The following is a 13607-nucleotide window of genomic DNA, read 5'->3' on the forward strand; positions in this document are numbered from 1 at the left end:
AAGCAATGTTTTAATATTCCTAATAACTCGTGCTTTCATTAATTACTTTTTATAAAATATACTTTTTTGTAGCCTTTAATCATTTTAATCAACCGACTTTAAATGAGACCCAAGATTCAGATGAATTCGTTCCTTTGATAATTGTAGCCTACTCAAAATTATGTATTTTACTACACATTTTAAAAGAATACTATGTACAATCTTTCGATATTTTAGCAAAATAACTGAGACTTTTTTCTTTTGTCAAAATTCTCGAACTAATAAGCAGAGGAGAACCCACATGGTGGATTAAAAGTGTACCTGCACTCGTTAACTTCAAAAAAACTCGATATATATATACTATTTGAGAAGGACTTAGCTAGGTTGGATCAGTTGGCCAGCGGGCAGCTTAGACTCATGAGCTTTTGTTGTTCGACCTGAGTTTGAGCCTTCGTTGCTACATCAATTTCGTTTTTAGTTGGCAAGTAAAAACATGCATAGAGTTTGAATTACATTGTATAGTTCGATGGCTCGCTTTTAGTTTCACAATCTAACCTTGTGGTGCCTAAACCGCCAGTCCGAAGAATGAGCCGTCAAACTATACAATGTAATTCATATTTATTCGTTAGGAGTCCTATGGGGATTTAATAAAACTTCCAGATGAGACAGTGTTGCGTTATATCTAGTCAATAATCTACATAGTGGTGCCCCTTTGTTTTCGAATCGCCTTTTGCTAATAAGTATCTTTTTAATTATAAAATCATCATAATCGGATTAACGTGAAATTTGGACCACTCTAAACTACCAATAATCAGAGGTGGAGCTAGAAATTCGATTGTGGGTTTAATCGAACTCAATAACTTTTGCTCAAATAGTGTATTTGTATCAGACTATTTATTAAATATGTATAAATTAAATATTAAGTTTAAAACTCAAATATTAACACTTGAGTTGAAATCCTCATTATAAAAATCAAAAATCTGATTTCGCTTCTACCAAAATCGAACGGTTAGATTCGAGCCATCTTATCATAAACAAAGTGAAATCATATGCTAACCCAACCCGTACACCAAGCTATGTAAGCTCATTTAAGCCATTTACACACTTGGAATTGGTAGTCAACATGCTCTCACTAGCAAAAGTCTACTCTGTTTAAATGGTTGTTACTTATTTTTTAGAATATATTGCATTGTATTATACTCTCTCCGTTTAAAAAAGAATGACCTAGTTTGACTTGAAACAAAGTTTAAAAAAGAAAAGAACACATTTTAATCTTGTGGTTCTAAATTAAAGTTATGTCAATGTACCAAAATATTCTTACACCTTGTGGTCTTAAACATGCCAAGTGGAATGTTAAAGTTAAAGTGTTGCCAAAAAAGGAGAGGGGTCATTCTTTTTGAAACAGACTAAAAAGGAAATTAAGTCATTCTTTTTGAAATGGAGGGAGTATTGGTTTAATGAATACAACGTTTGAATACTGTGCAAGTTCATGATTTTCAGTAAGGGGATTGGAAAAAAATGTTGTGCTTGAGATTTTAAATTGGAACTAAAGGTGAATTTTAAACCCTCTAATGCAGTACAAAACCAATCTCTAGTCTTGTGCTTAGAGGATTTAAAATCTATATATCTACATAAAAATTAAAAAAATTGGATTGGGTGAACACCCTCCAGTCCCCTAGTTCCCACCCTATTTCGATTGATTGTATAGTTCTTTATCGTTACAAAATGCTACACATCAACAATATGAAGGATAAATCTACAAGAAAAGTAGGGTACAATGTAGAACAACTACTATAAAAGGGTAGGGTAAACGATACAATAAGATAATTAAATAACAAGTAAAGACAAAAGAGAAGGAAAAATTAAGGTAAAAACTCGATCACACCAAATTAATCGCTATACGAAATGAAAATTACCTAACGATGAGTTTAACAATACGAAATAATAAAATTTAAGTAATAATCAAAACAAACATTTTATTTAAACTAACAATACAATGCAATGCAATGGTAACAACCTGTTAGAAAACATATATGCACAACAGAAGCATACCAGAATCTTACTGCTTACATGAATAATAGATAATCAATACCGTTTATGTTAGAACACATATAATATGCTAGAACACATAACTTACTGAAATTTAATTCAAAAATTACCTCTTGAAGCGTGAGCAGATACCTTCAAGCAAATCCACAAGTTAGAACAGACCTTCAATAGACAACAACTTTGCAGTCTTCTACAGTGATCCCAAGTTCACATTCGAGCTCTCTCAATACTTGGGTGGGCAAGTATCGAATAGAAAACTAATCAATCTTTCTAGGGTTAGAAGAATCCCTAATTATAGAGATTTCTTCCCAATCCAAATAGGAGAACAAAACACACTCTATTTTCTTCAACTAGAAAAAATACACGCTTGTTTTCTTTTTATAAGAAAAAACATGCTTGTCTCCCCTTTTCCCTTTAGAAATAGGATTTTGAGTTCTAGTTAAATACGGGCACTATAGGGACCACAAAATTAATTACTGAGGCTTCCTATTATGGAAATAATTCCAAATAATTAATTTGAATTTATTCTTACCATAATAAATTACAAATCATTCCATTAGAAATTCGTAATTGCACTCCTCGACTTATATTTCGAAATTCTCCATTAAACACTTATGTAATTCTCCATGTTAAGATTACAAATACTAATCAATAAATTAAATTACTGACGAATTTAATTTAATGATTAATTTCCTTTAGATCACTACTTAAATTATTTCATGTGTCGGATTCATAAATCCACTTTGACACGATGAAAACTTATAAGTTTCTCAAAAAGGCATATCAATCAATCTCTATAACGAGACATGGATTCCATCAACTAACTTATTATTTCACATATATATATTATTATCATCCAATGTACCAGGTATTAAAGTTAAAAGGATAAAAATATTTAAAAAAGTAAAATAACATAAATAAAATATCATTCTGATAAAATTCTCACCAAATTTTCTGGCCAATTTTTTTTTTCCATAGTTTACTCATGCAACTTGCACTTTGGATATTACAACTTTTGTTCTCATTTGTAAGTAATGTTTTAATATTCCTAATAACTCGTGCTTTCCTTAGTTACTTTTTATAAAATATACTTTTTTGTAGCCTTTAATCATTTTAATCAACCGACTTTAAATGAGTCCCAAGATTCAGATGAATTCGTTACTTTGATAATTGTAGCCTACTCAAAATTATGTATTTTAAGACACATTTTAAAAGAATACTATGTACAATCTTTCGATATTTTAGCAAAATAACTGAGACTTTTTTCTTTTGTCAAAATTCTCGAACTAATAAGCAGAGGCGAACCCACGTAGTGGATTAAAAGTGCATCTGCATTCATTAACTTTGAAAAAACTCATATTTATAGGTGTAAATACCTTGCAGAAGTATCATATATTTTAGAAGGACTTATTTAGGTTGGATCAGTTGGCCAGCGGGCAGCTTAGACTCATGAGCTTCTGTTGTTCGACCCGAGTTTGAACCTTCGTTGCTACATCAATTTCGTTTTTAATTAGTTGGCAAGTAAAAAATTTCATAAAACATATAGGTGGCAAGTTTCGCAATCTAAACTATGCAAAGTGATGCCTAAACCACCGGCCCGCAGAACGAGCCGTCGAACTATACAATGTAATTCATATTTATTCGTTAGGACATAAGTTCTATGGGTATTTAATAAAATTCTTAGACGAGACGGTGTTGCGTTATATCAAGTCAATAATCTGCATTTGCCTTTAGTGGTGCCCCTTTGTTTTCAAATTTTGAATTCGTCTTTGCTAATAAGTACTATCTTTTTAACTATAAAATCATTATAATCGAATTAAAGTGAAATTTTGACCACTCTAAACTACCAAAAATCAGAGGTGCAGCTAGAAATTTGATTGTGGATTTGGTCGAACTCAATAACTTTTGCTCAAATAATGTATTTGTATCAAACTATTTATTAAATATGTATAAATTAAATATTAAGTTTAAAACCTAAATATTAACACTTGAGTTGAAATCCTCATTATAAAAATCAAAATCATAAAATTAAAAATCTGATTTCACTTCTACCAAAATCGAACGGTTAGATTCGAGCCATCTTATCATAAACAAAGTGAAATCATATGCTAACCCAACCCGCTACACCAAGCTTTGTAAGCTCATTTAAGCCATTTACGCACTTAAAATTGGTAGTCAACATGCTCTCACTAGCAAAAGTCTACTCTGTTTAAATGGTTGTTACTTATTTTTTAGAATATATTGCATTGTATTATATTCTCTTCGTTTAAAAAAGAATGATCTAGTTTGACTTCGAACAAAGTTTAAAAACAGAAAGAAGACTTTTTAATTTTGTGGTTCTAAATAAAAGTTATGTTAAATGTACCAAAATATTCTTACATCTTGTGGTCTTAAACATGTCAAGTGGAAGGTTAAAGTTAAAGTGTTTCCAAAAAAGGAGAGGGATCATTCTTTTTTAAACAAACTAAAAAGGAAATTAAGTCATTCATTTTTAAATGGAGGGAGTATTGATTTAATGAATACAATGTTTGAATAATGTGCAAGTTCATGATTAGTAAGGGGATTGGAAAAAAATGTTGTGTTTGAGATTTGAAATTGGAACTAAAGGTGAATTTTAAACCCTCAAATACAGTACAAAACCAACCTCAAGTCTTGTGCTTAGAGGATTTAAAATCAACATATCTACATAAAAATTAAAAAAATGGATTGGATGAACACCCTCCCGTCCCCCTAGCTCCCACCCTATTTCTATAGATTGTATAGTTCTTTGTCGTTACAGAATGCTACACATCAATAATATGAAGGATAAACCTACAAGAAAAGTAGAGTACAATGTAGAACAATTACTATAAAAAGGTAGGGTAAACGATACAATAAGATAATTAAATAACATGTAAAGACAAAAGAGAAGGAAAAATTAAGGTAAAAACGCGATCACACCAAATTAATCGCTATACGAAATGAAACTTTTCGTCATTAATTTAAGTAACAATAAAAACAAACATTTTATTTAAACTAACAATACAATGCAATACAATGGTAACAACCATCCAAACAAGGTGTAGATATACACTAATTATTGGGACTTTTGCTAATTGACACCATTGCGTCTAAATTCAACAACCAAACGAAGTTGATTACATTTATTCTTGATCAATTCATCCTTTGGAAAATAAAATTGAACATTTATTTGAATCTAAAATTACAAAAGCACACTTTTTTTTTTTTACCATCAAGCTTTGGTTGTAAAGTTGAAGTTAGCACATGTTATTTCATCAAATAAGAGCGATGAAGTAAAACCCAACCTTTTGTTAGCAATGTCAAATTGCAAAAGGTTGTCTTCAATTTGATGGGTTCCAATGACTATAGAAGTTGGTTCAAATTCAACTCCACCATCCACAAATCCAAAACAAACCACATCATTATTCACCGCCACCATAGAATTCGCACCCCAAATAAACCAAGATGTATACGTAGTAGCATTTTTGTTACGCAACACTAGTTCAATAGGTGGAACACTAGGGCCAACCTGATTACTTCCCAAGCTCGTTTTATTATAGCACAATTTAAAAGGAGCCACAGGTTTCACCATTGGAACATTAAGAAGCGCTGTAACAAATGCCTTCGTTAAAGCATTATAAATCGAAGTCTCTAATTTTGTGTAAGGTTCAACCGTACTAATTTTTGTTCCCCCTTTGCCATCTTTGGTAATGTTCAACAATGTGGTATTTATTGGCACAACAATACTATGTATTTTAATAGATGTCACTCCAATAAAATAATCCGTTGAAGGCTCCCCTTCATAATACGAACCTGATGTACTAACGGGGTTTTTGAGAAGTGGAGTGTAATCAAATCTTATTGAGGAATCCATTCCAGGAAGAAAAACATAAGGACTATCACCAAAGAAGATAACACCACGAGAGGTTGTGGATGAAGTCAAGCATATAGCGAATTTTCGAGGTACACTAAAAGCATTAGCTAATTGAGTAGGAAATCCTACATAACCATTCCCAAGTCCAAGAATCCCTTTAACTCCCTTTGCTAGTCCTTCAAGAAGAGAATGAGGAGCACAATCAAAAACTACTCCATTTGTTGAAAAGTATTTTCGAGGATTCGAGCCATCGGTCGATTGAAGTGAAACGACATCTTGAGCAAGTTCACCACCCATGCTAGTACGAATAAAGGGATTATAAGGAATATGTGAACAAGTGTTATTGTTGCACCCTGGTGAAGGAGAACCTACACATGATTCAACACATGCACCCGATAAAGAACGTTTACAAGGGATGGAACCACAAGGGACAGGTTTATAAGATGAACTAACATAACCTTTTTCACAATCAACCCATAAAAATCGTTGACCAAGATCGATCGAAAGTTTGACTGGGACAAGGGGTGTTCTTTGGTTAATGGTTGTGACAAATTGTTTAGTGGATGCATCTTTCATTACTGGAAGAAGAAAAGCTCGAGGTCGCGGAGGCGTTTTCGCGAAGGAGAGGGAAAATAAGAGGATCAAAGAAAGAAACAAGGATATAAAATTTATTTTGATAACCATTGTTACGTTATTGATGAAGTGAGTAGAATTTGGAGATGTAGCATCTTGATTTATAGCGATGTAAAGCTTATTTAATACTATGATTCTTGATTATACAAGTTGCCCATTAAGAATTCTAGGATCTATGATCATTGACTATATATAATTACGTAATAGATATTATATTGCCTGCCAGTTCATAATTTCGTCCAAATGAAGAAAATAAAGAAATGGAAGAAGCATTCTACTATTATTATTATTATGTTCATATCAATTAGTACTACAATCGCTTTTCGAATTTCTCCCTTGGTTATTTAATTATCATATTGTTCAAAGAATACAAGATGCATCAGTCAATATAATGAGACATAGGGTAAGTTTGGTAGGATGGAAAATGTTTTTGTAGAAAATATTTTTCTAGAAAATAAGTTGGTTTCTAACTTATTTTTCTCGTTGACTAGTGAGTGGAAAATATTTTTTAATGTATGATTGGTGAATGAAAAATATTTTTAACAAAATTATATTTTATATTTGTCTAGAGTACAAAATACTTTTTAGGAAAATAGATTCTACCCTAAAAGTCAACCTCAATAATTGATTGGACATCTGCCTCCGACACCCAATTTGGAACCTGACCCCTACTCCTGATACGGGACTCGACATTTAAACTAGAACCCGATCATGACCATGAACCGAATCAGGACACGATCCCAATACCTAACCCGAATCAGGACACGATCCCGACACCCGAGCTTGAACCCGATCCGAGACCCAACCCCGACTTCCAACCTCAACATCCAACTCAAGATCCAACTTTTGCAATGCAATCCAACCCTAACACCCAACACTCGATTCTGAGTGCTCTCGAAGAGAAAATTGTGATGGAAAAAACGACCTTGACTTAAGACATGAGAACTAAACATGACCCAACCTCGACACTTGACCCGATACCTAACCCCACTCAGAGACCCGACCCCGACACTCGACCTAAAATTCGACTTCTAATTCTAACTCGAGATCCAACCCCGATTCAGTTCGAAACTCGAGAGTTGTATCCCAAATCGAGGTCAAGAGTCAAGTTTTGAATTGAGAATCATGAGTCAGATCTAGAATTAGTATTGAGAATTGATATCTGAGACTTAAGTTAGGATGGAAAGTTGATGTGGGAGGTTCAAAATGATTTTGGAAAATCTTTTTCTTACTTTTCTAAGGGAAGTTATTTTTCTTAAATTTGATGAAAATAAGTTGATTTGGAAAATATTTTCCAAAATATTTAAGCCAACCAACTAAATATGAGAAAATTGAAAAATATTTTCTGAAAAACATTTTCCTTTATACCGAAACACACCCTTAGTGGTAACATCCAAAGTCGTCACAGATAACTTTCAGATATGGAGGAACTTGCCACGGCCTAAAGGTCGCCACTAATAGCATTTCGTGGCGACTTTCGGGGTTTTTAGCAACTTTAGTCGCCAGAAAAAAAACCGGATTTCTTGTAGTGTTGGGTGAACACCTTCCAGTCCTCGACCCTACTTTGATAGATTTTATCGTTCTCCATCATTACATAATGTCGCACATCAACAATCTGAAAGATAAACTTACAAGTAAGGTAAGGTACAACGTAGAACTACTATCAAAATAGGTAGGGCAAACGATAATATAAGATAATTAAAAAATAAGTAAAGACAAATGAGAAGAAAAAATTAATATAAAAATGCGATCACACTAAATCGATCGTTATACAAAATGAGAATTTTCAATTTATCTAATGATGAGTTTAACGATACGACATAATAAAATTTGAATAACAATCAAAACAAACATTTTCTTTAAACTACCAATACAATATGAAACGTACAATATGAAACATACAATACAATATAATACAATGGGTAACAAACATCCAAACAAAGTATAGATATACACAATCAATTATTGAAACTTTTTGCGAATTGACACCATTGTTACTAAATTAAACAATAAATCGATCAGATACATGCATGTATTCTAGATCAACTCCATCATTTGGAAAATAAAAGAAAATAATTATTTGAATTTAAAATTACAAAAGCAAACCATTTTGTTTTTGTTTTTACCATCAAGCTGTAGATGTAAAGTTGAAGTTGGCACATGCTGTTTGACCAAATAAGAGCGAACAAGTAAATCCCAACCTTTTGTTAGCAATGTCGAATTTGCAAAAGGTTGTCTGTAATAGACACTAATAGACCTATAGGTTGTAGGTGGATATACAAAGTCAAGTACAAATCAACAGGACAAATAGAGAGGTTTGAAGCTAGATTGGTTGCTAAGGGATATAACCAAAAAGAGGAATAGACTATAAAGAAACATTTTCATTAGTAATTAAAATGATTTCAATAAGGTTTATAGTGTCTATTGTTGCTGCAAAGCATTGGAATATACATTAGATGAATGTCTTCAATGCATTTCTGCAAGGTGATCTTGATGAAGAAATTTACATGCAATTTCCTCAAGGATTTGCCAGTCGTGTTAGATTGACAAAGTCCATGCATGTGTGATCTTAAACAAGCCCCAAAACAGTGGAACCATAAGTTGACTAAATTAAAGCTCTCATTAATATCAAATTCAAACAGAGTCAACATGATTTTTCATTGTTCATCAACAAGTCAGAAGAAGGAAATATTGTTGTACTTGTGTTTGTAGATGACATGTTGATAACTGGGAGTAGTCTCAAGTTGATAGAAGAGAAAAAAGGAACTGCAATAGGTTTTTAAGATGAAGGACTTTGGTGAGCTAAAATACTTCGTAGATATTGAGTTTTTTAGGTCAGCAGAGGGTATACTAATCCACCAAAGAAAATATGCATTAGAGCTAGCTTATAGTAGAAGTTGGTCTTTTAGCAGCTAAACCTGCAGGTACCCCCATTGATTCCAATGTTAAACTTACATATATCGAAACAGTATGATGAGCATGTTACGAAAGGATCAATCAGACCCCTGGTGGATCAGGCAATGTATCATAAATTGATTAGCAAGTTGCTATATTTCAATACGATCAGACCAAATATAACCTTCAACCCTCAAACTCTGAGTCAATTTCTGCAGCAACCCAAGAAGTCTCACATGGATCGCTGCAAATTCTGTATATCATGAGAGGACAAAACACTTTGAGATCGACTGTCATTTCATAAGGGAAAGACTGCAACAAAGCTTAATCAGAATAAACTATCTACCTACTCAAGAACAGTCGGATGATGTGTTAACTTAAGTACAACATGACTATATATCTACCGACCAAGCTAGGAGTCCTTAACATTTTTACCCCACCTAGCTTGAAGGGGGATGTTGTGATATGTAATGTTGTTATTTGAGAGTGTAGCCTAAAGGTGGTAGTTAGGATAGGTTGGTTAGTTATAACAACTTGTAAGAAAATTAGTTACATTCAGTTAGTTACAAATAATGAGGCAGAGTGAGTCTATAAATATCAACCTTTTCTCTTGTACATGTAGCCTTTTGATCTCAATCAATACAATTGCTCTTGTAGCTTCTTCTCTATTCTTCAAAGCTGAGATTCAGCACTTACCTTCTGGATGTAAACAAATCAACGTGGAACATTAATTGCAAATCTTATTTAAATTATCATTCACTTGTAATATTTTGATAGTAGGCGTGCAATTCTAATTACTATTAGCAAGGATACAACAAATATCTGAAAAACGTTAAAGTAGTAGCACTATTCAATATATTAATTATTGAAACGGTAAAGATGGATCTTGAGCCTAACTCAACCCAAAAGCTAGCTTATGAGGGAGAATTGTTCAAGTTCATATGAGTAGACCAAATTTTCATCCATTTTCCGACGTAGGAATTCTTAACAGAGACTTTTTTTCTACTTGACACCAATGGGACTACATTCATCAACCAAACAAAGTCGAATACATGATTTATTCTTGATAACTCCATCCTTTGAAAATAAAAGAAACATTTATTTGAATCTAAAATTACATAAAAGCACATCCCTTATTATACCATCAAGGTTTGGATGTAAAGTTGAAGTTGGCACATGTTGTTTGACCAAATAAGAGTGAAGAAGTAAAACCCAACTTTTTGTTAGCAATGTCAAATTGCAAAAGGTTGTTTTCAATTTGATGTGCTCCAATGACTATAGAAGTTGTTGGTTCAAATTCAACTCCTCCATCCACAAATCCAAGACAGAGCACATCATTATTCACCGCCACCATAGAGTTCGCTCCCCAAATAGTCCATGATGTAGTAGCATTTTTGTTTCCCAACACTAGCTCAATAGGTGGAACACCAGGGCCAACACGAGTACTTCCCAAGCTCGTTCTATTATAGCACACTTTAAAAGGTGCCACGCGTTTCACCCTTGGAACCTTAGCAAGCGATTTCACAAATGCCTTTGTTAAAGCATTGTAAATCGAAGTCTCCAATTTCGTGTAAGGATCAACCGTACTAATTTTTGTTCCACCTTTGCCATCTTTGGTTATGTTCAACAATGTGGTGTTTATTGGTACAACATTACCATTTATTTTGATTGATGTCACTCCAATAAAATAATCCATCGAAGGCTCCCCTTCAAAATATGACCCCGATGTACTAACAGGGTTCTTCAGAAGTGGAGTGTAAACAAGTCTCTTTGAGACATCCATTCCAGGAAGAAATACATAAGGACTATCACCAAAGAAGATAACACCACGAGAGGTTGTGGATGAAGTCAAGCATATAGCGAATTTTCGAGGTACACTAAAAGCATTAGCTAATTGAGTAGGAAATCCTACATAACCATTCCCAAGTCCAAGAATCCCTTTAACTCCCTTTGCTAGTCCTTCAAGAAGAGAATGAGGAGCACAATCAAAAACTACTCCATTTGTTGAAAAGTATTTTCGAGGATTCGAGCCATCGGTCGATTGAAGTGAAACGACATCTTGAGCAAGTTCACCACCCATGCTAGTACGAATAAAGGGATTATAAGGAATATGTGAACAAGTGTTATTGTTGCACCCTGGTGAAGGAGAACCTACACATGATTCAACACATGCACCCGATAAAGAACGTTTACAAGGGATGGAACCACAAGGGACAGGTTTATAAGATGAACTAACATAACCTTTTTCACAATCAACCCATAAAAATCGTTGACCAAGATCGATCGAAAGTTTGACTGGGACAAGGGGTGTTCTTTGGTTAATGGTTGTGACAAATTGTTTAGTGGATGCATCTTTCATTACTGGAAGAAGAAAAGCTCGAGGTCGCGGAGGCGTTTTCGCGAAGGAGAGGGAAAATAAGAGGATCAAAGAAAGAAACAAGGATATAAAATTTATTTTGATAACCATTGTTACGTTATTGATGAAGTGAGTAGAATTTGGAGATGTAGCATCTTGATTTATAGCGATGTAAAGCTTATTTAATACTATGATTCTTGATTATACAAGTTGCCCATTAAGAATTCTAGGATCTATGATCATTGACTATATATAATTACGTAATAGATATTATATTGCCTGCCAGTTCATAATTTCGTCCAAATGAAGAAAATAAAGAAATGGAAGAAGCATTCTACTATTATTATTATTATGTTCATATCAATTAGTACTACAATCGCTTTTCGAATTTCTCCCTTGGTTATTTAATTATCATATTGTTCAAAGAATACAAGATGCATCAGTCAATATAATGAGACATAGGGTAAGTTTGGTAGGATGGAAAATGTTTTTGTAGAAAATATTTTTCTAGAAAATAAGTTGGTTTCTAACTTATTTTTCTCGTTGACTAGTGAGTGGAAAATATTTTTTAATGTATGATTGGTGAATGAAAAATATTTTTAACAAAATTATATTTTATATTTGTCTAGAGTACAAAATACTTTTTAGGAAAATAGATTCTACCCTAAAAGTCAACCTCAATAATTGATTGGACATCTGCCTCCGACACCCAATTTGGAACCTGACCCCTACTCCTGATACGGGACTCGACATTTAAACTAGAACCCGATCATGACCATGAACCGAATCAGGACACGATCCCAATACCTAACCCGAATCAGGACACGATCCCGACACCCGAGCTTGAACCCGATCCGAGACCCAACCCCGACTTCCAACCTCAACATCCAACTCAAGATCCAACTTTTGCAATGCAATCCAACCCTAACACCCAACACTCGATTCTGAGTGCTCTCGAAGAGAAAATTGTGATGGAAAAAACGACCTTGACTTAAGACATGAGAACTAAACATGACCCAACCTCGACACTTGACCCGATACCTAACCCCACTCAGAGACCCGACCCCGACACTCGACCTAAAATTCGACTTCTAATTCTAACTCGAGATCCAACCCCGATTCAGTTCGAAACTCGAGAGTTGTATCCCAAATCGAGGTCAAGAGTCAAGTTTTGAATTGAGAATCATGAGTCAGATCTAGAATTAGTATTGAGAATTGATATCTGAGACTTAAGTTAGGATGGAAAGTTGATGTGGGAGGTTCAAAATGATTTTGGAAAATCTTTTTCTTACTTTTCTAAGGGAAGTTATTTTTCTTAAATTTGATGAAAATAAGTTGATTTGGAAAATATTTTCCAAAATATTTAAGCCAACCAACTAAATATGAGAAAATTGAAAAATATTTTCTGAAAAACATTTTCCTTTATACCGAAACACACCCTTAGTGGTAACATCCAAAGTCGTCACAGATAACTTTCAGATATGGAGGAACTTGCCACGGCCTAAAGGTCGCCACTAATAGCATTTCGTGGCGACTTTCGGGGTTTTTAGCAACTTTAGTCGCCAGAAAAAAACCGGATTTCTTGTAGTGTTGGGTGAACACCTTCCAGTCCTCGACCCTACTTTGATAGATTTTATCGTTCTCCATCATTACATAATGTCGCACATCAACAATCTGAAAGATAAACTTACAAGTAAGGTAAGGTACAACGTAGAACTACTATCAAAATAGGTAGGGCAAACGATAATATAAGATAATTAAAAAATAAGTAAAGACAAATGAGAAGAAAAAATTAATATAAAAATGCGATCACACTAAATC

At 33.7% G+C, this 13607-nt stretch overlaps 3 protein-coding genes across 3 annotated transcripts in view; all 3 read right to left on the reverse strand.

The window, feature by feature from the left end:
• The window catches only part of LOC125823662 (uncharacterized), a 608951-nt gene that overhangs the window by 417510 nt on the left and 177834 nt on the right, over positions 1-13607 (reverse strand). The window lies entirely within an intron of this gene.
• Positions 5261-6591, reverse strand: LOC125823649 (probable aspartic proteinase GIP2). The gene has a single exon (XM_049503003.1). The coding sequence runs from the start codon at positions 6584-6586 to the stop codon at positions 5261-5263; it is 1326 nt and encodes a 441-aa protein (XP_049358960.1). The 5' UTR covers positions 6587-6591.
• Positions 10512-11902, reverse strand: LOC125823652 (probable aspartic proteinase GIP2). Its single transcript, XM_049503005.1, has one exon. It carries the CDS (start codon positions 11895-11897, stop codon positions 10575-10577), a length of 1323 nt encoding a protein of 440 aa, XP_049358962.1. The 5' UTR covers positions 11898-11902; the 3' UTR covers positions 10512-10574.

This window comes from Solanum verrucosum, unplaced genomic scaffold, assembly GCF_900185275.1.
Source record: "Solanum verrucosum unplaced genomic scaffold, falcon-dt-bn FXZP01000093.1, whole genome shotgun sequence".
NCBI classification, from domain to species: Eukaryota; Viridiplantae; Streptophyta; class Magnoliopsida; order Solanales; family Solanaceae; genus Solanum; species Solanum verrucosum.